At 38.9% G+C, this 25,172-nt stretch overlaps 1 protein-coding gene across 9 annotated transcripts in view; it reads right to left on the bottom strand.

Moving 5' to 3' along the window:
* PKHD1 (PKHD1 ciliary IPT domain containing fibrocystin/polyductin) overlaps positions 1-25,172 on the bottom strand; it is a 473,530-nt gene that overhangs the window by 402,130 nt on the left and 46,228 nt on the right. For all 9 annotated transcript variants that reach the window (XR_005217861.1, XM_037842918.1, XM_037842911.1 and 6 more), the window contains 5 exons: positions 17,111-17,241; positions 9,119-9,254; positions 5,494-5,689; positions 3,847-3,914; positions 955-2,562 (listed from right to left, as the gene is read on the bottom strand). Coding sequence is in view for 8 of the 9 variants with exons in the window: in XM_037842918.1 (XP_037698846.1) it covers positions 955-2,562; positions 3,847-3,914; positions 5,494-5,689; positions 9,119-9,254; positions 17,111-17,241 (2,139 nt within the window). In the remaining variant the exon portion in view is untranslated. The remainder of the gene's footprint in view (positions 1-954; positions 2,563-3,846; positions 3,915-5,493; positions 5,690-9,118; positions 9,255-17,110; positions 17,242-25,172) is intronic.

Raw genomic sequence — 25,172 nt, 5'->3', positions numbered from 1 at the left:
GCATCCCAGAATTCCACTGCCTTCCTACAGAGTCTAGTGGTACCTACACAGGCCACCTGACAAACTCAAGAATAACTCTTTCTGCTTAAGGTGCATTTCATGTCCCTGCTCTCCCACCAAAAAATCCATGGAATCTTAGAGAGTAGAAAGGGGAACTCAGGGGCCATCCAGTCTAAACCACTCTGTTTATCAAAGAAGGATCTGAGGCTCAGAGATGGAGTGTCAGTGAAGTTAGTGACAAAACCAAGACCCAAATCCTGATTCCCGTAGCCTCTCATCCATCCAAGGGCAGATAAATTTGTTCTACAAAATGGCTTAGTTACTGCCTCATCAGTCTAAGATTGGGCTTCCATCATTTCTTCTGTATTTTCTAAGTCACTTTCAGACTTGAGGTGCTTTAAGTAAATAGAAACCAAAACCACTGGAAAAAAAGGCAAGGCAAATTTCAGTATATCTAAAAGGGGAAAAAAATTCAACCACTGTAATTGTACTATGCAACTGGCTTATTATTAATGGAATATGAATTCATCTGTGAAATATTACAAAATGATAAAAATTAATTCTGTTTAATAGGTTCAAAATAATGCAAATAAGCATGTAGGTCTAAAAATAGGTGAAAGCATTTACGTTCTATTTAAATGATCAAATTATGAGCTCCCACAAATGGTATTATTTAATTTAAATGCAAATTAAATTGGATTAATGCATCAAATTAAAATACAATCAAACACTTAGAGGATATGCACAATTCCCTCAATAAAAAAATAATCAGAGCCTCATAGATGGAACATGGCAAAGATAAGTATCAGGAAGAAGTTGGGACTGTAAGAACCAACGCTTCCTCTTCTCTCCTTCTATCTTTCAGATTGATGTTGACTTCCCACCTTTCAGATGTGAGAGCAGCTATTAATCCACTTGCATAAAGAAAGCGATCTCTCTATTTGCCTGACTTACCAAAGTTCTGGGTCACTGCCCTAATAGCAGCTCTCGATGTGAACACCAGCACAGATGAGGCCCATCCTCTCACGCGGTCATGACCTCTGACTCGGTACTCCCCAGCCGGAAGTGGGGGTACCATGCACTGGAGAGCAGTTTCATTACCAGAGACACCCACACAGGGTGACGACCCAATAAAAATGGCAATGTCCCCAGCTCCTGTGATCTGGGCCACCACAAGAGTCAAGATGCCATTGGTCTGAGAAACAGAGAGTAATTCTGGGGTGAAAGCTTTGCTGTAAGCAATGACTCCCACATGGTACAAAAGTCCATCTATCTGCATTTCCAGGGCCACAGAGCCATTGCCCGCAGGAACAATGCACTGGGTGAGCTCAGCGCTGACATTCACCGTGAGGCAGGCCTGCTGGCCAACGAAGATTAACGTGGTATTGTGTCCTCTCAGGGCTGTGCCTTCTATGATCAAGACGCTGCCACCATGTATGCTGAAATTCTTAGGGAAGTAATGAAACACTTGAGGGGAGATGTTGAAATGTCTGGAAACGTTACCAGAACAGGCATACCCATTCCTTTTATGAAAAACTGACATGTGGTGCAGTCCTGGGGTCAAGTCACTTATCCAACATGCCATGTGGCTTGCATTAAAGAAAGTTACTTCACAAGGAAGGTGATCATCCACAAATGCCATCAGCTCATCAGCTGTGGTCCCTAACCTCTGACCCCTAATCAGCATTGTGGTCAGAGACCCCCTGAGGTTAGTGGTCAAGGCATCCAAGACAGGAGTTGTCTCTTCCCACAAGAAAAGAGTGCAGTTCCCCAGACACTCACTGGTCAGCCCATTGACCAGGACTGTGACGTTCAGGGCAAAGGAAGCTCCAGGCAAGGGGTCACCCACCAAGGTGACCTGGCAGAGGACTGTCTGGTCATCCAAACTCAAAATCACACAAGTAAACGGGCCTGAAAGGTCCACCTGCACTGACCCCCTTCTAGAGTTGAGAGCCACACCCTTCACAGTGAGGACTGTCCCACCACAAACAGAACCTTGTGTTGGGAAGATGGCTATTATCCGAGGTGTCACCACAAACTGCTGCAGCGCTGCAGACATATTAGCAAAACCCATCTGCTTGTGACGTACGTGGAGAGGATAGATGCCTGCCTCCAAATTGTGAAGAGGAAAGGAGCACCCAGACACGCTCACGTTGCTCCTGAGAGCCTGAGTCTCAAGATCACAGTTCAAGCTTCCCAGAAGCATCACTGAATTGGAGATGTTCGTGCCTTCCACATATAGTCTCAGGCTGCTATTGGTGATTTCTCCTTGCACAGCAGTGACCACAGGTGTTGCAGCTGCTTCATAGATGAAGGTAAAGCCCTTCTTCGCTTGGCTTGGTGAAGGTCCATGGGTGAAGGTAATGTTACCAATCCAGACCTCCACAGGGGTAGGGGCAGCAAGAGCGTCTGTGTCAGGCAGCAAGGGGGCTGACGGGGTCTCACACCAGATACTTGCCTCTGTTGAGTTCACGATGCCACAGGACCGGTTGCCCACAAATACCCTAACCAAAGCTGGTTCCCTGCTTAACCCTACTCCTGAGATGCTGAGGATGGTTCCACCTAAAGCATGAGTATTGAAAACAAGATTTTAAAAATGATATTCAGAACTAAGAACCCATAGCACCCGTAAGCCTCAATGTAAGTAAATGGAAGGTGGAATGTTAGTGAAACCCCAACTTCACTCTGCCCCCACCAATGTCAAATTTGTGATCATTTTGACAGGAATTGGATGGGCAGACATTCACCTAACTGTAAAATAATGTAAATTTTTATAGAGAAAGCATGTTTAAAACATATAAAACAAACTTTTTAAGTACCTTTGCATATCGTGGAAGTCCCCACTTCTATGTATACACTAACTATACACTAATGAAAAATCATATTCCTTAGAGTCTTCTACTTATCCACTATATTATTCTATACAACAGTCTAATGTTATATCTATTCTATAATGCATTTTATATATTATTTCTACACACATATACATACACATACATACATTTTATATATTATTTCTATACACATACATATATAATACATATGTATTTATGTATTATATATGTATATAAGGAACATACCAAGAGCCACTAAACACCACTTATGAATTTGCTGCTTTATTCATAAACTTTGTCTTGCTCTGTAGTTGAGGGACAGTCAGATCCCCTCATCAGGACAGAGGATGGAGTAATTTAACCCACAGCATACATGAATCTGTGGTATAGCCAAGAATTTTTAAAAAGGATTTTCCTATACTCTAAAAGATAATGTGCAGTTTCACACAAAATTCCAATGATTGTTCAGATGCAAATATAAAGCTTCCGATTATTTCTGAACATGAGTAGTTTTAGCAATTTCTTTACTTGTCTTGTCCCTACATTTCCCACATGGCATCTCTGTTTCTATTTCTGGGTCATTCATACATATCCCTAAAGGAAGGTGAAAACACCAAAGGCTCATTCCTCCCCTCTGCACAGGCAGTATCTACAAGGCTAAGGCAAAAAACTCTTTCTCCAACCCTCATTTCTCCAATACCCACTCGAGATGTGCTTCCATTAGATGTTTCAGCCTCTTCCATTAGAGAAAAGAAAATCAGGCATATCTTTTTTTCATAAAAATTCTTTAATTTCTAGAGATTACTGAGGTAAGGAATCTCCAAGTTTTCGTACCTTCAAAGTACACTACTTAGTTCACAGAACATGAGAAAAGCTTCTCTCTCTCCTGCCCCTGTCTCCAGCCTCATGAGGGCATAGTTGACATGTTGAGAAGGTTAATTAATCCAGGAACAAAGTATGAATATCTAGTGAATCTCACTGAAAAAATAACAGTCAAATCAGAACCACTCACCCAGAAGGGACCCGCAGCAAGGCCTTATGTCAAAAACTTGTGTGATGTACTGGATATGAAGATCAACCCTACAGAAGATAGGGAGATGGTTATTGTGCCAGTTTGGATGTATTATGTCCCCCACAAAGCCATATTCTTTAATGCAACCTTGTGGGGGCAGACGTATTAGTGTTGATTAGATTGGAATTTTTTGATTGAGTGTTTCCATGGAGATGTGAACTGTGGGTGAAATGTTTGATTGAATTATTTCCATGGAGATATGGACCCCACCCATTCAGGGTGGGTCTTGATTTAATCATTGGAGTCCTAGAGAAGAACTCTCAATCAGAAGGAGCTAAGAGCAGCTGAGAGGGACATTTTGGAAGTGGCCACTGAAAGCAGACTTTTGCTGACACTTTGGAGATGCTAGTCCAGTGTTTGCTCTGGAGAAGCTAAGAGAGGACAAAATGCCCCAAGAGCAACATTTTGAAGAAAGCACAGGAGCTGACAGAAGAGCTGGAACACAGCCCGGGATCAGCAGATGCCAGCCACATGCCTTCCCAGCTAACAGATGTTTTCCAGATGCCACTGGCCTTCCTTCAGTGAAGGTATACTTGTGTTGATGCCTTAATTTGGACATTTTCATGGCCTTCAGACTGTAAATTTGCAACCAAACAAATTCGCTTTATAAAAGCTAATTCATTTCCGGTATTTGCATAATGGCAGCATTAGCAAACTGGAACAGTTATGAAATAAATGAGAATTTTAAAAAAGAGAAAAGAAAGGGTAAAACTAGAGTGAGGGGAGGGAACTTCTGAAGAAATACCGGGCAGAGGAAACTTAGGAAAAAGTGAAAGATGAGGGTGGGAAAGAAGAGATAGTTTGTGCAATAATTGTAGCCCAACTAATAATTTTATTAAGGGTCTAAACCACCAGCTCTCCACCTTTTTGCACAGAGATGCCCCCCTCCCCCAACCTCCACTCCAACTGAGAGTGGTGAACTATTACTCCCGGGAATTCCCCTTTCCACAGGTTGCTTTGGGGATTGAATCATGTCCCCTACAAAAGGCAAACTCAGGTCTCAACCCCTAGGACCTTTAAAGATGTTATTAGCCAAGCTGTGCCCACACTGAATGAGGGTGGGCTTTAATCCAATATGGCTAAAGTACTTATAAGCAAAGGAAATTGGACACTGAGGAGCCACAGGGAACAGCCAAAAGCCAGAAGTCAATAGAATCCAGAAGAAAAAAAAAAGAAGATGCTGCCATGTGCATTGCCATGTGATGGAAAAGCCAAGGAACCCCGAAGATTGCCAGTCAGCCAAAAAATACCAACCCAAGGAGGAAGCAAGCCTTCTGGCCTCTGAAGCCATGAGCCAATAAATTCCTGTTGCTAAACCAACCCATTATAAGGTGTTTGTTTTAGCAGATAGGAAACTAAGACAAGTAGTAAATCAAAGGTTTCTCTAGGGTGCATCTTGGAGTGAACCAGTCTATGGGATTTCAAAGCCTTGTTCAAATTTTATCATTCTCATATCTCTATCCCCTAAGGGGGATATAAACCAACAACAAAACAAAACAACAAACAGACCTATCTCAAAAACCGGAATTCCCCAAATGAATGTCCAAGGCCATCAAACAGACCTAAAATGGCAAGTGTCCACCTCACCCTTGTGAGCAAATGCTGACTCCATTGATGAAGACTGAAATTGGGTGGAGGCCGGCTGGCAGTGGGGGCAGCTCCACTTCTAGGCCCTGAGCCATCTGTGCATAAACCCAAGCCAAGGTGTCCCGGATGTGGACTTCTACATCCAAATCTGTGTAGTTCACCAGCGACGTCATTCCAATCAAAAGGATCTCACCTCCTATGTTGAGAAGAATCCATTAGCCTCTGATGTTGATGTGTGGCCACAACAACAGAGCCAATTCCAAAACTCTTACATGATTAAATACATAGTAAGTCCTGTGCCTAATACTCTCAGAGTTTTAATGCCAAGCCAATTTTTTTCATGAATCTTCTAACCAACTATTTTAACAGAGCTACATACAGCCTATAACTTCAAGTGCATAAAAGCAAAATTATCAGGACATGTGTACTCAAGAAGCACTAACCTATCCCCATGAAAAGGCAAATTAAGAAATAGTTTGGAGGGCTCAGGATCTTCATCACTGACAGACAGAACCCCATGTTCTTTTTTGTCACCCTCCCCTTTCCTATTGTTATAAGTCTAAAACTATATCTTCAGTGTGTGCTGAATCTCATAATGCCTTGTATGAGTATGGTAGTTCACAGTTTACAGAGCACTTTCACATGCATTATCCCATTCTATCCCCACACTATCCTGATGACGTATGGGGGCAGATAGTAGGACTGGCATTTTGCTTTTCAGGAAACCAAGGCTCAGCTGCCAAAGCCTAAAGCCAATTATCAAAAAAATCAAGGACTGAGCCCACTCTTCTGTCTCCTATTTCAATACATTTTGAATTTAATCAGCAATTCTATTAAAATGCCAAATATATTATGAACAATTTAATTCAATGCCTTTTAAATCAAATATTTATTGAGTAACATGAAAAAGATGCCACAAGGGGCAAAAAAACAAGTCAAACACAGATCTTGCCCTCAGAGATCTCAAAGTTAATAAATTAGGTGTCCAATAATTTTAATACAAGACATAGCACAAGAGAGGTGCAAATTAAGTAATGGGTTGTGGTGCTTGAAATCTAATTTGAAAGATAAATACCAAGAGGAAATGATAGAGAAGAAGAAACTCATAATTCAATTCTGAAAACATCATAGTTTTACTCAAAGCCTTTTGTGGCAGTTTCTTATTTAATCATCCAGTGGCTTGGAGAGAAGTAAAGAGAATTGGGTAACTTGCTGGACGACAAGGAGCGTGTAGATAAAGGGGGACTCTACAGGAGCTAGTGCAGGAAAAGGTGATGATAGTTCTGCGGCTAAGGATCAAGAAAACTATTCCTGAGGGATCAATTCAGTGGACAATGGAAAGCATCAAAGGTTTGTAAGCCAGGGAAGGATATGATTGAAGCTATTCTATACAACAAACTGGAGAGACAGGGGAGAGGAAATTCAGTCTGCAGAAAACTGGAGTCTTAAGTGCCTCCAGAGACAAAGCTTGGGCTAAAGCATCTTAAAACTCTTTTAGCCACTAACATTTCAGAACTATTGCAGAACCGTTATCTACAAAACAATGCAGACGATTAGATGAAGTGGAGAATGAAGTTGCTTGAAAGAGTAAAGTCAAAGAAGAGGGATTGTGATATGGTGAAAAGATTGTGAATATGCACTCAAATCCTCAATCTGCTGTTTACTATCTGTATGACTTTGTTTAACCCACTTTGGACTCTCAAAGCCTTGTATTTTTCAGCCATAACTTGGTAATAAAACTTGCCCCATATGATTAATTGTAAGGATTGAGTTGGATATCATGGGAAAGCACTTGGTACAGTATAGCACATAAAAAGGCCTCAATTAACTTCATTTCCTTTTTCTTTCCATATCCTCTTTACTTCTTCATGTCTTCCCCACCTTGTTTCTACTGTGAAGACTGGAGCCTCAATATCTGGCAGAATGGTGACATTCACATCAACAAAGCATTTATTGAGTGTTTATCCCATTGCCAATTCCTGGGATAGGTGCTTTCCCCCACTTCGTCTCCAATTTTCACAATAACCTTGAAAGAATTATTCCCACCTAACAAATGGGGATATTGCAGATAAACGAATTTAAATTCCTGGCCAAGAAGTGGCTGAGCTGGGATTCATTCAGATCCAGTTTTGTCTGACTGCAAAGAGCACACACACGGTCCACACCAAATTCTTCTTCTCCATCCCTCTCCCCTTCTCTTTTTTTTTTTTTGTTTTTTGTTTTTTGTTTTGTTTCTTTGGTTTTTTTTTGTTTGTTTTGTTTTCATCTTGGCTTCATTGTCATCATCAACATCATCTCCTAGATGAAACTATGTAGGACTCCAACTCGAAAGAGACTTTCCAAATAGGCTACCACCCTTTGTGGGTTTTAAAATGTGTTCTTCTTTTTTCTGCCCATAGAACTATTTAAATGCAAGTGTAAACTCTGAAAATAACACATCGCATTGTATACATCAATAACATGAACTTCTTGGACTCTTGGTCAATTGTCAAGCTAATCCTAAATGCCTTTGAGGAACTGATGCAAATGTATTTATTCTTTTCATTATATGTAGGAAATTTTATTAAAAGCCAAAATCACTGAATTCCAAAGAGAAAATGAATTTCCCTCCTTCCTTTCCTACTCGTTCAGAAGAATCTATACCAATAAGGCATTTCACACTCTTTGGTCGCCTGAGGCAGCAAATCCTTTTGCACTAGCCGATCTGAATACTGAGAAGCTGAAGGACACTTCCCTTTATTTATGTACTCCTGAGCAATGGAAAATGAAAACAGTACCAGAAAAATTGAGCCCAGGCCTTATCGTTGAGAAATATGGTGGCCTTTGACAATAAACCCTTACAGATGGCTGCCAAAAACTCTGTTATCTGGCATTCAATTAACCATATTACTTGCTACTTTTTCAACTCTATATGCTATGACATGATAATAAATTGTTATAATTCCATCTTGGCATATCGTCTGAATCATTAAAGAAAGATTAAATTATTTAACATAGTTTGGTGCTACTGAATCCATTCTTTTTATATGTAGCATGTGTCCAGGAAGAAGAATCCTTGTTTAATCAGAACACTCTGTTCTCTAATCATATCGAATAACTGCTCCCACTGAACCTGCTGATAAAAAATGGGATTTTACAGTTAACTATAAGTGGCTATGTACTTGGGATCTGCAAGAAAACTGCTTGGGTTCAAATCCAACCTCTGCTACTCATTGAAAGTATCTTAGGCAAGTTACTTATTCTCTCTGATCCTCAGTTTTCTCACCTGTAAATTTGGGCTAATAATCCTACACATCTGTGATAAGGATTAAAGTCTGTTATTATTATAAGTTATTATATTGTTATTATTGGCACATAGTTGATACTCAATAAATATTTACTGAATTAAACATTACCTCTGAATTCCCACATCATCTTCATGATGAAGCAGCCCCAATTTTACAGAGGGAGAAAGATAAAAGGACACTGATTTCATGATGACTGAGATGAGAAAACTGATCTCTTGGTTGTCAGGAAAAACCTTCCATCCAAAACATAATACTATCTTCAATAAATTCATAGGCTATCCCTTGCCTTTCTTGAAGGAGCAACACAAAACAGGTCCTGCCATGTCATGTACTTTTACCTGCTATGTTGCTTCTGTTTCTACTAAGAGACATGATCACTGGATTTAAGGAGGAGACATATGCAAACGCTGCAGGAAGAATCCAAGGATGTTCCCCTCTTATCACAGTCACATTCACAACGGGTCCGTCTTCCCCCTGAGAATCAAGTTTTACAATCAAACCTCAGTAAATAAGACTCACTTCAGGAAAGAGAAAAAGTCCATATACAATTAGCTTTAAAGGTTAATTTCAGCAAAATTGTTTTCACGGGGCTTATTTGCTACTTTCAAGCCTTGTGCACATGTGCATACTTGCACGCACACACACACTCAAACGCAGTGACAAATACTGGGACTAGCCAAGTACAGTATTGAACAGAAGCAGAGGGACCTGCTCTAGAGGGTAAATAAGAATGATTTGCGAGTAACACACCAATTGTTCCCAAGTAAATGGTTGCTTCTAATGTGTTTGTGAAAGGCTGAAAACAGTCTGCACTCCAGAGAACACAGGTGTAACATTCTCTAAGGCCATCCTTCTCCAAATATAGATTTGTAAAATAAACCATTTCTTCAAAACTATTAGAAAGGTAAATTTCACATTAACCCTCTTTAAACCATAATACATTTCTAATCAGTGAAATCTGAATATAGTTGTATTGTAAGTTTCCTATTTCAGAAAAAAATTAATGAAGAAAAGACATCCTGTTTCCATTTCTTTTTTTTTTTTTTTCAACTCTAAGTTTTTATCATTTGGTAATATAGCGTGGTGGTTTGAAGCTGTATGTACCCCAGAAAGGCATGTTCTTAAACGTAATCCATTCCTGTGGGTATAAACCCATTGTGAGTAGGACTTTTTGATGGGGCTACTTCAGTTAGGTGTGACCCACCTCATTCAGGATGGGTCTTAATCTTCTTACTGGAGTCCTTTATAAACAGAATGAACATGGAGAGAGAGAGAGAGAAAGCCACAGAAGCACAAAGCTGAAAGCAACAAAACCCAGAAGAGAAGGGAGAGACCAGTAGATGCCACTATGTGCCTTGCCATGTGGCAGAGGATCCAAGGATCACCAGCAAGGAAGAAACCATCACTTTGATGATGACTTGATTTGGAAATTTTTCTCAGCCTCAAAACTGTAAGCTAATAAATCCCCATTGTTAAAAGCCAACCCATTTTAGAAAGTGATTAAACTAAAGGAAGGAGTAGCAACAGACAAGATGGAATTTAACAAAGGATTATGAACACTGAATCTCTATATAATTTTCTTCTTCTTAATTGCTAGGATATTAGAATAGCTAAAAAGAAAGAATTGAAATGGTGGAACTATAACCCATAGCATCCTTTGAAATTTGTTCTATAGCTACTTGTTAAATTGTAATTTGAAAGTTATCACCTTTTTGTATATATGATATATTTCACAATAAGGAAATTACTGAAACTATGGTATTGTAACTCATAACATTAACTACTTGTTAAATCATACTTTGAAAGATTATTACCTTTTTGCAAATATATTTCACAATAAGGAAATAACTGAAACTGTGGAACTATAACCCAAAACATTCTTTGAAATATGCCCTCCAAATAATTGTTAAATTGCACTCGGAAAGTTATCACTTCTATATATACATTTTATATTCTACAATACAAAAATGTGATTAAAATAAAAAAGCCAACCCATTTTATGGTATCTGCTTTCAACAGCCTAGGAAACTAAAATGGACAGCCATTCATTATTTTGAGTTTTTAGTAGTATACTGCCCTTCAAAAAAAAGAGAGCAGTTGATTTTTAGGAGTCCTTTCCAGAAGGTCAATGGTTTAATGCAAATTAGCCCAACCACTGCCATAAATATAAAATTGTAATCTTCTATGTGAAAGAAAATCTGAAATATTTAACAGAATCTAAGCTCCTATAAGAAAACTGATATTTTGAATCAGTTCTATACACTGCCCAGTGCAGAGCTGTGTGGACAATTAGTCTACATTTTTTTCTGTAGGCTTTGTGAGATCACCAACACAGTCCTTTCAATCTGTACTCTCCTCCACCCATCCAAACCTCAGAAAATGTAACCAAAAATAAATGAATTTGAAACATTCAAATTAAGAAAAAGGGTTTACAGGGCCCTCAATGCACCAGTATATCAGTTTCTAAATAATATCCTATATAAGTTCCTAAATGTCACTCTCATTCTGTATAAACTTTCTCTTCACCTGTAACCACTTCTACCCATCATCCCTTTCTCTCCCATCATCCAAACTTCTCTTTTACAGAGTCGTCTACATCCATTTTCTTCAATTCCCTCTTGCCATTCTATTTTTAATCCATTGCAGTCTGCCCTAGAAACCTCAGAATCAGCTTTGGTCTCTCTCCCTCCCTCACAAGATACCCCAACTCCCATCATCTCAATCATCACTGAGTTCTTTGTATTTTATCTGATAAAAATTTGCCTATTTAAAATCCACTTTCCCCTTCTCCTTTGCAGCTATAACTTACAGAAGAGACGCTTTACCAAAAAATACATTATAGATTGAAAAGCAAAATAACAAACTGGGATGAAAATACCTGAAATATCTGACAAAGGATTAATGTATTTAATACATAAAAGATTTTACAAATCTATGAGAAAGAGACAATTACTCCAACAGCGGTTGTGAAGAAAGTGGGGGTGAGGGGGGATATGGGCAATAGGCATACACTAGACTAGTAATTCACAAAGGGGCTAAAAATATCCAATAAACATTTGAAAAATTATTCAGATTTCTGATTAAAGATGGGGGATTGGGCATATGTATTTTTCTTCTCTCCTTCTGAAGACCCCACCAAAATGATGGTAAAGAAAAAATACTTCTAATTCACAACAATGTAAACAACAGGAGTAAAGTCAATTTAAATTTCAGAACTTAAACCCAGTTTTGAAAGACAGAAAACAGTTGGAAGGGTAGTAGCTGATATAGCAGGATAGAGAGCGCTTCCTCTTCCAAGACAAAAGGAATCATTTGCCCTGTAGAACACCAGAGAGACTGTGATGAAGCAAAATATAGAGCTGAAGGCGAAATACAGAGCTGAAGTCAGGAATATTACATGAAACAATGAAATGCCCATCCCTCCCTTGACACATACAGAATGTCAGCAGCTAGGTAACTCCTCCAAGGGGTGAGTTTTGAGTGATCCCCTGAGAAATTGAATAGCATTTGAATGTCACCAACAGTGTAGCCAGCTCCTTGCTCAGTCTCCCTAAATGACAGCCCCGCAGTCCACAAGACTCATCCATGTCCACTGAGCTGAGGTCACCCTTTAAGTCCCTCTCTCTTAAACATGAAATCATCCAGCATAGGAGAAGCTGGGGTAAACAGAAATATAACTCTGGAAGACACTGAGGTAATATAGAGAAAGAAGCCAACTTTAAAAAAAGACTAATTGAAGTTCAAGAAGATGTTGCATGAATAAAATAGGAGCAGTCAAAATAAAAACAAACTCTTGGCAAATAAAAATCGTATTGACAAAATGAACTCTTGGAAATTAAAAATAGTATTTCCAAAATAAACTTCAGTAAAAGTCTTGGAAGATGAAGTTGAAGAAATCTCCAATAAGGTAAAGGAACAAAGAGATTGAAAGAATAAAGGAAAAGATAAAAGACATAAAGATTGATCCAAGACATCTGACATCTAACAAATAGGAGTCCCAGGAAGAAAAACAGAGAAACTGAGGACAGAGTAAATTGACAAGAAGGGAGCGAAAGGGAAAAGAACAGAAGAGAGGGGGAGGGAGGGAAGAGAAGGTCTCAGAACTGAAGGACATGAGTCACCAGACTGACAGAGTCCATTAAATGGTCAACATAATAAATAAAAGAAGATTCCTGTCAAAGTGTATCATTGTCAAATTAGAGGTTCCTAGAGCTCCAAAAGAGGAGAATGCAAGTTACCTACAAAGGACTGAAAATTAGAATAACATTGAATCTCAATAACAATATTGATGCTAGAAGACAAAAGAAATATGCTTTAAAAATTCTTAGGAAAAATTATTTTCATCTATAGACTCAACCATTTTAAGCTGCCAATATTCAATCATTTACGACCTGCAAAATATGGCAATTTCAAATAAGTATCTATGCCTAGTTAAACTATCCATCAAGTGTGAGTACTTTCAGAAATGTAAGTACTTATAAAATCTCCCCAACCTCTCAACACATACTCCTTCTTAGGATGTTTCTTAAGGCAATGACCTCAGAAAACAAGGGGGCAACCAAAAATGAGAAAATACTAACTCCAAGAAACAGTGAATCTACCCAGGAAAGCACAGGAAGGACTAGGATGAAATCAGTGGAAGAAACCTAGGAAACAGCCAACCAGATTGGAGCAGGAGAGCAGAGAGCTTCAAAGAAAAACACTAACTGTTATGATAGAACTTTTTGAAAAGACAGAAGATTTTTATAAGACATTTTAAGAAAAAAGTTAGGAACTCCAGAAAAAAAAAACAAAGTATAAAAAAATTATATCTGGCTCTGCCAGCATCATGCAGATAATATAATAACGTAAACATAGATTATTGAGTTAATAAAAATGTTACTGTAATTATATTCAGAAGAATTAAAAGACTCGAAAAAAAGGGGAAAATGGATGGGGAAGCATGATTGTTTCACTATTTCCCTATTAATATGTATCATTTTAATCAAAACCAAAAGTTTACTTTTTAATGTTCATCCTGTCTAGTATAAGAAATCCAAACAGTATAAATTTTATCCATTAAAGCAATGAATATGTATCTCAAAGTGATAATATCCAGTGTCAGCCAAAGTACCAAAAATCAGACACTCACATAGTGATGGTAGGTGTATAAACTGAAAAAGACTGTCAGACAACTGGATACTACATATCATAAGCTTTAGAATTTAGATTAATTTGTCCTGAGAAAATAAATGTGCCTCAAAATATGGTTACTAGGATAATCAAAGCAATGTTCTTTACAGTAGGGAAAATTTGGGAATTATCTAAATATCCAGTAATAGGATCTAATTAAATTATATTACAACCGCGTATGGAATAGCATGCATTTTACATACAAAGGCTAACTTTTCATGACATTTAAGGAACTGGATGAGATAAAAACGTGGGAACAGTGACCAAGGGATGTTCTAAACCCTCCCTCCCAGGGGATCTTTATTTGTTCAGTAGGCAGCCATCTCTTGATTCTGAGAAGATAAACAACATGACTTTCCAAAGGTCCTAATAATCCATAGATTATTGGTTCTCACACTAAGAAGTCTGATAAAGATTTTACATATGACTTTCAGTTGAAAATGAGGCGTTTGATGAGTAGGAAAACATTTTTTTTTTCATTTACTTAACAAACACTTAAGAGTATTAGGCACTATTCTAAGTACTTAGCAAATACTAACTAATATAATAATTTAATCTTCTTAGTAACCCTACAAGGTAAGTAGTACTATTATTTCCACTTTAAGATGAAGAAACACACACAGAAAAGGTAAGCAATTTTCTCCAGGTCACACAGCTTGTAAATAGTAGAGCTAGTTTGTACTCTTAACACTATACCATTCTGTCTCCAAAAGTTACAGAACAATAGGAAGAGGAAAAAATGCTGGAGTGAAAGATGGAAGATGTGACTATATAGAGTCCATAGCTAATAAATGACACCAGCCTTTGAACATGCAAGGGGATGGGAAGAAAGGATTTTTCATTCTTTGCTGATGGGAATGGAAAATGGTACAGCCACTGTAAGAAACTGACAGTTTGGTAGTTTCTTACAAAGCTAAACATAGGCTTACCGTATGATCCAGCAATCACGCTTCTGGGTGTTTACCCAAAGGAATTGAAAACTTTCATCCACACAAAACCTGTACTCAAATGTTTATAGCATCTTTACTCACAATTGCTCCAAATCAGAAGCAGCCAATGAGCCCTTCAATGGGTGATAAACAAACTGTGGTGAATGAAACAATGGGATATTATTCAGTGGTAAACTGGACATTCCAGAAGTTTCTAAGTTCCACCTTTCACATCCCTACCACAAAACAAAATTGCTGGTGAAAACCAAATTATTTGTTGTTTGTTCATTTGTTTGAGAGAGAAGTGAGATTACAAGTTATGCGAATTTTGCAAACCCACACCCAGAACGTGCACTAGATAAATTCATTTATTCTATGGTACTAACACTCACTGGGAATGTTGACTGGGATTACCTGTTTGTCTTCTTTTTAAATGAATTCGCTGATGTTAATTAAAGCCCCATAGGTGGGGTCAGTTTCCCACTTCATAGTAAGACAGGCAATATAAGTAGTATAACAATACTCTCATGATGAGAAGGTTATGTCAGTTAACTTAGTTCCAAGAAGTGATTCACTCAAAACCTTATGCTGTTTTGACTGAAATATACCAGAAATGAGAAGACAAAACATTTTAATGCCTCACTAATATGGACTAACTATAATGTGTAAACTCTGAGAATTGAATCTTGGAGCACAGGGGAAGGCTTACTGTAAAGGTCTCTAGATTGTAAGCTCTTACAGCAGTCACATATTTTCCTGAGTTGTAATGGTTATCTCTAAATTCTGAAATGCTGAACTCTTTGTGTATAATCTGGTCGGTCTCTGGAAATTTCGGTATCTGTGTGACACCCAAGACTCAGAACTAGAGCTCAGCTGCTATGAATGTCAGTACTACCTCATACAGCAACTGTTAAAAAAGCTGAAAGAGTTCAGACTACAATTAGAGATATGAATGAAGTGGATCTGATTAGGAATAAGGCATATCAGGCCAAAGAGCAAGTGACATTATTGACAGTGTTTTAAAACTTCAACTTCTGTGTGACACCAAGGGAAGAGATGTTTATTTGGTGCAGGATCTATATTTTCTGTAACACACTAAATCATTTAACTTGTATGGTCAGTTTATCCAAACGCCATAATTACATGAAACTTTGAATAGGAAGTGAAATCTGATAGGTTTGTACAGATTAGTGTGAAATCCCAATACTTGCCAAAGTAATTTGGGCAGAGAATAAAAATGTATTTGCAGTACCCCACTGAGGAACTGGGGGAAAATGAGAAAATACTAAACTTCCCCACCTGGGGAATCACTGAATCACAAGCATTGAATCACAAGCATTGAAGACTACCAATTTAGTAGGCCGAGCCCTCAATCTTCGGGCTTGCTCTTATGAAGCTTGTTACTGCAAAGAAGAGGCTAAGCCTGCTTATAACTGTGCCTAAAAGTCTCCCCCAGAGAATCTCTTTTGTTGCTCAGATGTGGACTCTCTTTAAGCCAACTCTGCAGGTAAACTCACTGCCCTCCTCCCCTACATGGGACATGACTCCCAGGGGTGTAAATCTGCGTGGCAATGCAGGACATGACTCAGGGGGATGAACCTGGACCCAGCACCATGGGATTGAGAAAGTTTTTTGACCAACAGGGGGAAGAGAAATGAAACAAAATAAAGTTTCAGCAGCTGAGAGATTTCAAATGGAGTTGAGAGGTCATTCTGGAGGGTATTCTTATGTGCTATATAGATACCGCTTTTCAGTTTTTAGTGTATTGGAATAGCTAGAAGGAAATACCTGAAACTGTTGAACTGAAACCCAGTAGCCTTGATTCTTGAAAATGATTGTGTAACTGTAGCTTACATGGTATGACTGACTGATTGTGAAAATCTTGTGGCTCACATTCCCTTTATTCAGTGTATGAACAGATGAGTAGAAAAATAGGAGCAATAATTAAATGAAAAATACGGTGGGATAGGGGGATGGGATGATTTAAGTATTCTTTTTTACTTTTATTTTTATTCTTTTTTTTGAGAGTAATGAAAATGTTCAAAAATTGATTGTGGTGATGAATGCACAGCTATATGATGGTACTGTGAACAACTGATTGTAAACTGTGGATGACTGTATGGTATGTAACTATGCCTCAATACAACTGAATTTTTAAAAAACCTTATGCTGCACATTAATAATTGTGACCCACTCAGAGAGAAGGAGATGCCAAAGGATTCCACTTACCCTGGGTGGAACTTTACATTGAATTCTTTGTGAATTGCTTGTAGTAACGTTGATGGCACAAGCCTGAGAACCAAATAACACCAGGCTAACATCTTCCAAACCAAAACCTCGGATAGTGGCCCAGAGCCCTCCTGTAAAAGATGGCAGGCAAAAATTAATAATCCACAAGAGAAGTAAAATGAAACCAAAATATGAAGCTTCTTAATTTGTTAAAACACAAGGCAATGCTCAAACTACAGGAAAAGAAAATGAAGCTAAATATATAAACTACCATATAAAGAGGAAGAAATGGGGACTAGAGGTCAGAGAGTAGTAGTAATGCATTTCTGGAGATATTTAAGAATAAAACACAGAGGTATAATACTGCCATGAGTCAAAGAAGTAAAGTAGATGGCTTCTGAAAGCTCTTCCTGCCCTAGGTTCTTAAATACCATCCCCGCCAATCATATGAAACTTATTCTTTTCCTGAGAAACCAAGTATACGAGAGCATCATGGTAGGAAAGAGCGATGGGTCCGGAGGGAGGGCAGCAGGTTTCTCTGCCACTGAAAAGGTCTTCAGGCCAAGATCCCTTAGCCTTGGCCCCTCCAGCTCTGTGATTTGATACCACACCTATCATATTCTAGTCCTCACAATGGTACAGAAGTGACTGACATCACAACCCACTGCCATCAGGATTTCTCTGCTGACTGCTAACGAGCAACCACAGAAACCCTCGTTCCTCACTGCAGACGCCAGGAAGAAGAGAGGGCTCCAGCCACACTGGGATCATGGCACACTTTCTCCTTTACAGAAGCAGCCCTCGATATGGCTGCTGAACAGAAAATTCTCCTCATTATTGACAAGGGAAATGACTGTGGTCTGCCGTCTCCCCAGAAGGGGATATAAGAGAGGCAGTGAGGCCCCCACATAGAGAAATGTAACCCCCTCTTGAGAGTGGGGAGAGGGCGCAAGGGCAAGGTCATCTTCCCCAGCACATCAGGGTGAGAAAGGAGAACTTCTACAACCTGATGAAAAGCTCTGGGGAGGATGCAGCTGGTGGAATAATATGCTGCAGAGTCATGGCAAGATTACAACAGACTTCAAAGTTAGAGAATAATATAGAAGAAAAGATCCCAGTTATTGCAGCAACATAAAAGATATAATAGCAGGAAACAACCTAGACAATAAATGCAAGAACATGAAGACAGTTGATATAAACTCTGATATGCAACCGAGGAACTCAAGAGGAAACTTAATGAATAGAAAGAGTGAAAGTCATAAAAATGGTATATCTTTCTAAATTATCCTAAAGTGTTAACACAATCCCAATAAAAATACAGACACAATTTTTTTGTTTAAAGTAGACAAGTTGATTCTAAAGTTCAAAGAAAAATACACACGAGAATAGTTATAAAAAATTTCAAAGATAAGAGTATAGGGAGTCTTCTGTCAGATAAAATTTTATAGAGCAACTATAATCAAAATGTGATATATGTAGTCCAAAGCAGTGGTTCCAGGGCTCAGGTGACCAGAGAAGAACCACTGCAACATAAAAGGAAGAGCTGGATGAAAAAGTGGAGAAACTATGACTGAGAAATAAGGGTGAGTGTACTCAGTTGCAACCACCCCAGAGGCTCATGGCTATGCACTGGTTGGACCAGGCAGCCAAAAAGTGGTGCATTCCTACTTTGGTTGCTGGCTGATGGAGCTAACCCTCTCAATCTTACAGCCTGGGAGTCTTTCCAAGCAGGAATCTAGGAACTACATCCACATTGTACCTACAAGCAGTGTCTTCTCCAGGGTGCACAGTGCCCTCCCTCCCCTGGAGCAGGCAGCCTCCAGTGCACCTGGACTTGGGAGAGACAGGCAGGCCCTCCCTTCAGGAAAAGAGGGAGAAGCAGATTAGTACTGAGCTAACAGTTGGCCAGAAGGGGCAATCCTCTGGGGCCTGCAGCCTTAACTGGACTTTGACCTGATCAGGACCCTGTCCAGTGGGCTGCTGCAGTTGGGGTGATGCAGGGTTGTGGGTAATAGGTGGCACAAGAGTGCCATCTGCTGGGAAGACTGGGAAAGTACAGTCTAGCAAGCTGCTTTTCTTCCGAGCCTCTGAGAGCCTTCTGAAAGGGATGGCACCACCTGCATTAGATCCTGGCCCTGGTTTGGATGGGAATTACTGACAAACTAAGTGTCATGGGACACCTGCAATGCAAATCCAAGCAACTACAAAATTTTAAACAAGTGAGGGAAATCAACTTTCAAAATAATCTTATCAAGATAATCAGAGGCCAAGAAACCAGCAGAAAATCACAAAGCACATGAAGAAACAAGAAATGGCCAAGCCAAGTGATCAAATTAAAAAGTCAGAGGAGACAGAATTTGGAACAACTAATCAAAGACATTCAAACAAATCTCCTAAATAATTTCAATGAGATGGTTAAAGAGATAAAGGATATCAAGAAGACACTAGAAGAGCATAAAGAAGAATTTGAAAGAATAAATAGAAAAATAACAGATCATATGGAAATGAAAGATACTGTAGATCAAATTTAAAAATATACTAGAGTCACAACAGCAGATTTGAAGAGGTAAAAGAAAGAATAAGTGAACCAGAGGACAGACAATGGAATTCAAACACAAAAAGAAAAAAAAATGGAGAAAAATTGGAAAAATTTGAATTGGATCTCAGGGAAATGATTGACAACATGAAGCACACAAAATAAGAATCATGGGTATCCCAGAAGTAAAAAAGAACAGAAAAGGGCCAGGAAGATTATTTGAGGAGATAAGATATTTGAGGAGAAAATTTCCCAACCCTTATAAATGACAAATACGCAAATCCAAGAAGCCCAACATACTCCAAACAGAATAAATCCACATACACCCACTCCAAGACACATACCAATCAGACTGTCAAATGCTGACAAGAAGGAGAGAATCCTTAAAGCAGCAAGAGAAAAGTGATTCACCACATATAAGGGAAACTACATAACTAAGCACTGACTAATCGTTGGGCACCATGGAGGTGAGAAGGCAATGGTAGGATATATTTAAGATTCTGAAAAAATAAAAATTGCCAACCAAGAATTCTTTATGCAGCAAAACTGTTCCTCGGTTTAAAATTTTCATAGATAAACAAATGCTGAGAGAATTTGTTAACAAGAGACCTGCCCTGCAAGAAACACTAAAGGGAGTTCTGTCAGCTGAAAAAAGAAAAAAAAAAACAGTAGAGAAAGGCTTGCAGGAGAGTATAGAAATGATGATTATCAGTAAGGGTAACTAAAAGGATAAAAAGAGAGAAAAATACGTCCATTATTGAGGACATAATGCTAAATGAAATAAATCAGACACAAAAGGACAGATATTGGATGATTTCACTAATATGCACTAACTAGAACATGTATACAAACTCACAGTCATAAAACTTAGAATACAGGTTACCAGGAGATAGAATGAGGCTAGAGAATGGGGACCAGTTATCTAATATGTACCAGATTTTTAATGAGGTTGAACTTAAATGTCTGGAAATGGACAGAGGTAAGGCTAGCTCACTATTGGGAGTATAAGTAATAGCACTGAATTGTAGGTGAATTTGACTGAAAGGGGTTGTTTAGAGTCACATATGTCACCAGAAGGAAAGCTTGAGATTAAAATATGGGATTGTATAACACAGTGAGCCTTGAGGTGGACATTGTTTAAGATTAACACTACAAATACAAGTAGTACAAATGTATGACACTTGTGAAAACAGTTAATAATAGAGTGGTATATGGGGAAAAGATACCTATTGCAAGCTACAGACTATAGCTAGGAGTAATATCTTACTATTCTTTCATCAACAGTAACAAGTGTACCACACCAATACTAAGGGTCAATAATGGGGGGGGGCGGATAAAGAGTGTAGGTGTTTGGGTTTTCTTTTATGTCTATCTGTTATTTTTCTTTTTGGAGCAATGAAAATGGTCTAAAATTGGGAGTGATGATTTCACAACTAGGTGATGATACTGTGAGACACTGATTGTATACTTTATATGGATTATATGGTATATGAATATACCTCAATAAAATTTGCAGTTAAAAAATGTAATGTAAGTGACAAGACAATTAAGTAGGGCAAAGAACAGTCTTTTCAACAAACGATACTGAGACAATTCTCTATCCACAGGAAAAGAATGATGTTGGACCCCTACCTCCTATCATACAAAAGTTAACTCAAAATGCATCAGAGACCTAAGACTATATAGAGCTAAAACTATAAAATTTTTAGAAGAAAACATAGGTGTAAATCTTTATAACACTGGATTAAACAATGGTTTCTTAGATATGATACCAAAAGCACAAGCAACAAAAGAAATAAAAAATAAATTTGACATCATTAAAGTTTAAAATTGGGGGACTTCCAAGGACACCACAAAAAAATGGAGAAGAAAACCCACAGAATGAAATAAAATATTTTCAAATAATATAAATAATAAGAATATAGAATCAAAAACATCTAGAACTCTTACATCCTAAACAAAAAAAGAAAAGACAAACCAGTTTTGATTAGACATTTCTCCAAAGAAGATACATAACTGGCCAATGAGCACATGGAAGATACTCAATACCATTAGTTATTAGGGAAATGCCACCATACACCCAATAGATTGGTTAGAATAAAAAGACAGACAATAACAAATGTCAACAGAATAAGGAAAAATTGGAACCCTGTTATATTGCTGGAGGAAATGTAAAAGGATACAACAATTTTGGAAACAGTTCCTCAAAAGGTTAAACACAAAGTCACCATATGGCCCATCAATTCCAAGAGAATTGAAAATACAAGTTCAAACAAAAACTTCCACACAAATGTTCATGGAAGTATTAGTCACAATTGCTAAAAAGTAGAAACAACCCAAATGTCAATCAATGGAAGAACTGATAAACAAAATGTGGTATATCCATGCTATGGAATATAATTTGGTCATAAAAAGGAATGACGTACCAATACATATTGCAACATGGATGAACCTTGAAAACATTATGTTACATGAAAGAAGCCAGACATCAAAGGCCACATATTGTATTATTCCATTTATATGAAATGTTCAGAATAAGCAATTCCATAGAGACAGAAAATATATTAGTGTTTTCCAGGGGCTGAGGGGAGGGAGGAATGGAGATAGGGTTTCTTCTGGGGGTGATAAAAATGTTCTAAAATTAGATAGTGATAAGGTTTCACAAGTTTGTGAAATACTAAAAACCACTGCATTGTAGACTTCCAAAAGGTAAATTTTTTGGTATCTGAATTATTTTTTTAAAGTTCTTCAAAAATAATGCAATCTTGGGATGGGGGGCAGAAAAAGGCAGCTGTGTATGTTTCCCTCTGCAAATTGCTTTAGTCAAGGCACCATCATATCTCCTCTGGATGACTAACCTAACTGGTCTCCCTAGCCCCACCTTTGCCTCCCTATGGTATATTCCTACACAGCATCCTGTCAGATCATGTCACTTCTCCCATGGCTCCCTTCTCATTCAGAATAACATCCAACATCCCTTCATAGCTGTGTCGGTTTGGCTATATTATGTCCCCCAGAAAAAGCCATGTTCTTTGATGCAGTCTTGTGAGGGCAGACGTATTAGATTTGGTTAGGTTGGATATTGGGATTAGGTTGTTTCCATGGAGATGTGACCCACCCAACTGTGAGTGACACCTTTGATTAGGGTGTGACCTCTTGATTGAATGCTTCCATGGAGGTGTGGCCCCATGCATTCAGCATGGTCCTCGATTAGTTCACTGGAGTCTTACAAAGGCTCACAAATAGAAGGACCTCAGAGCTGCAGCCAAGATTGACACTTTGAAGAACACTCAGGAGCTGAGAATGAAGTTGAAATGCCACCTGGGTGCAAGTGGATGCCAGCCACGTGCCTTCAAGCTAACAAAGGTTTTCCAGACATCAATGGCCATCCTCCAGTGAAGGTACCCTATTGTTGATGCCTTACCTTGGACACTTTATGGCCTTCAGACTGTAACTTTGTAACCAAATAAACCCCCTTTCTAAAAGCCAATCCATTTCTGGTGTTTTGCAAAATGGCAGCGTTAGCAAACCAGAATAATAGCCCATAGGTTATATGTTCTACCCTAGTCACCTCTTACCACTCTCCTGTTGCTCAAACTATTCCAGCCAAAAAAGCTTCCTTGGTGTTCCTAGAGCAGGCCAAGCCCATTCTGACTCAAGACTTTATCTCTAGATGTTCCCTTTCCACAGAACCCTCTTTCCCCAAGAGGTCTCCAGGGCTTGTTCCTTCACTTCATCCATGTCTCTCCTCCAAGGCCAATTTATGGAGAAGACTATCCTGACCATCCTATCACGACCACCTCCTCTGTCATTCACCATCCCCTTTTCTGGCTTTATTTTTCTCCGACACACTTACCACCTCCTCCACAAAGGCAAGGACTTTGTTTTCATTTCCTGTGTTCCCAGCATTAATAGTGCCTGGCACACAGGAAGAGCTAAATAATTGTTGTGTGTTATCATTATTATTGTTGTCATAATCATTAAAAGTCAGAGAGGCAGTGAGAATTTGCCATTCCCATTAGAAAGGTGAAGATCCTCCCAAGGGTCCATGTCTAAGGAGAAGGCAACTCCATCTCAGCACAGAAGCAGGCCAAGGAAGAATGTAAGGCAAAGCCAAGATTTTCCTCAAAAGCCCTTTCAACCACATTATTATATATATTCATTACATACTCAGCTCTTCTGTAAATTCCTTGATGGGAGGCCTTGTCTTGGTCCTCTTTAAATCCCCTACAGTAACATTTCTCAAACTATATCATACATAGAAATTATCTGAGGATTGTGTTAAAATCTGACTCAGGAGGTCTAGAGAGGAGCCTAAGACTCTGCATTTGTAACATGGTCTCAGGGGATACAGATGCTGCTCCAGGATCACACTTTGAGTAGCAAGGTTTTCAGCACAGGATGGCTCAATCAGTATTAACTGATTGAGTGAGTGACAGGTTGATAATAGTTAGGTGGTCAGGCAAAGGAAGGGTTAAATAGGAAAGCTTAAATCCAGTAACAATGAAACGTGCAGCTAGAACTTCTCCCTCTCTCTCCCTCCCTTTCCCCTGAATCTTACTAAAAGTTAATTTGAAGCCACCCAACATTACCCCTTCTCTGGGTCTTCCATCCTTTACTAAAACATACAGGGGCGGTGTACAATCCTCTGAGAACCTCAAGTCCCTTCACTACATATTTATGGTACAGCTTGCCCCAAAGTAAGACCAACTCATCCTGATTCGCCTGGGACTTTCCAGTTTTAACTTCTTGAAGTCCCACATTCCGGGGAATCCCTCAGTTCCAGATCCCAGGGCTGTCCCCGTTTTAAAATGGGAAGTCCTTCATCCAGGGAAACAGTAGGAAAACCGGGACAGTTGGTCAACCGACTTGTGCAAGGCACTCTGTATATGGAATACAAAGATGACCAAGTCACCTGTCTGCCCTTAAAGCGTCTATAATCAGGGGGAGGAGCTACAGAAGGTTTGTGTGGCCTGAATTGCAAGGTAGCTTTATAAGAAGATTGAAGCCCTTCATTATTCTGATAGAGGACTACTATATGACCCTGCACACAAACCAATAATTACAGGGTCATGTACACTGTGACCTCCCACTTCAAGCACCATGTATTAGCTGGCTCCTTCCTTACATCACTAAGAAATAATAGCAAGTGCTGCTTGCTCTGTCTTAGGTGCAGAAACCAGGTGGGATGGACCTCTTAATTCACTTTTCTAAGCCAAGAAAAGGCAGAAACAAACCATTCCTTTGGGCAATTAGTTTGTGGCCAGGCCATACTGCTTTTAAATAATGTTCTAAGCTGCAGGTCTCTACCTATCAGAATAAACAGCAACCAAAAAAAAGTCATTAAGGAAAGGAGTTTCATGCTCTAAAAAAATTATACTTTAGCAAACATAAACATAAGTGTTCCTGTGTGTGATTTTTAACCGGTAGGTCCTCCAGAAAATTGCAAGTCATGACAAGATTCCTGGTTTTCCATAGCACTGAGACCCAATTCCTGGGGCTCAATGTTGGCAAGATCCACTGCTC

Source organism: Choloepus didactylus, chromosome 7 (genome assembly GCF_015220235.1).
Source record: "Choloepus didactylus isolate mChoDid1 chromosome 7, mChoDid1.pri, whole genome shotgun sequence".
In the NCBI taxonomy this organism is placed as follows: domain Eukaryota; kingdom Metazoa; phylum Chordata; class Mammalia; order Pilosa; family Megalonychidae; genus Choloepus; species Choloepus didactylus.
This window is presented reverse-complemented; position numbering and strand designations above follow the sequence as displayed.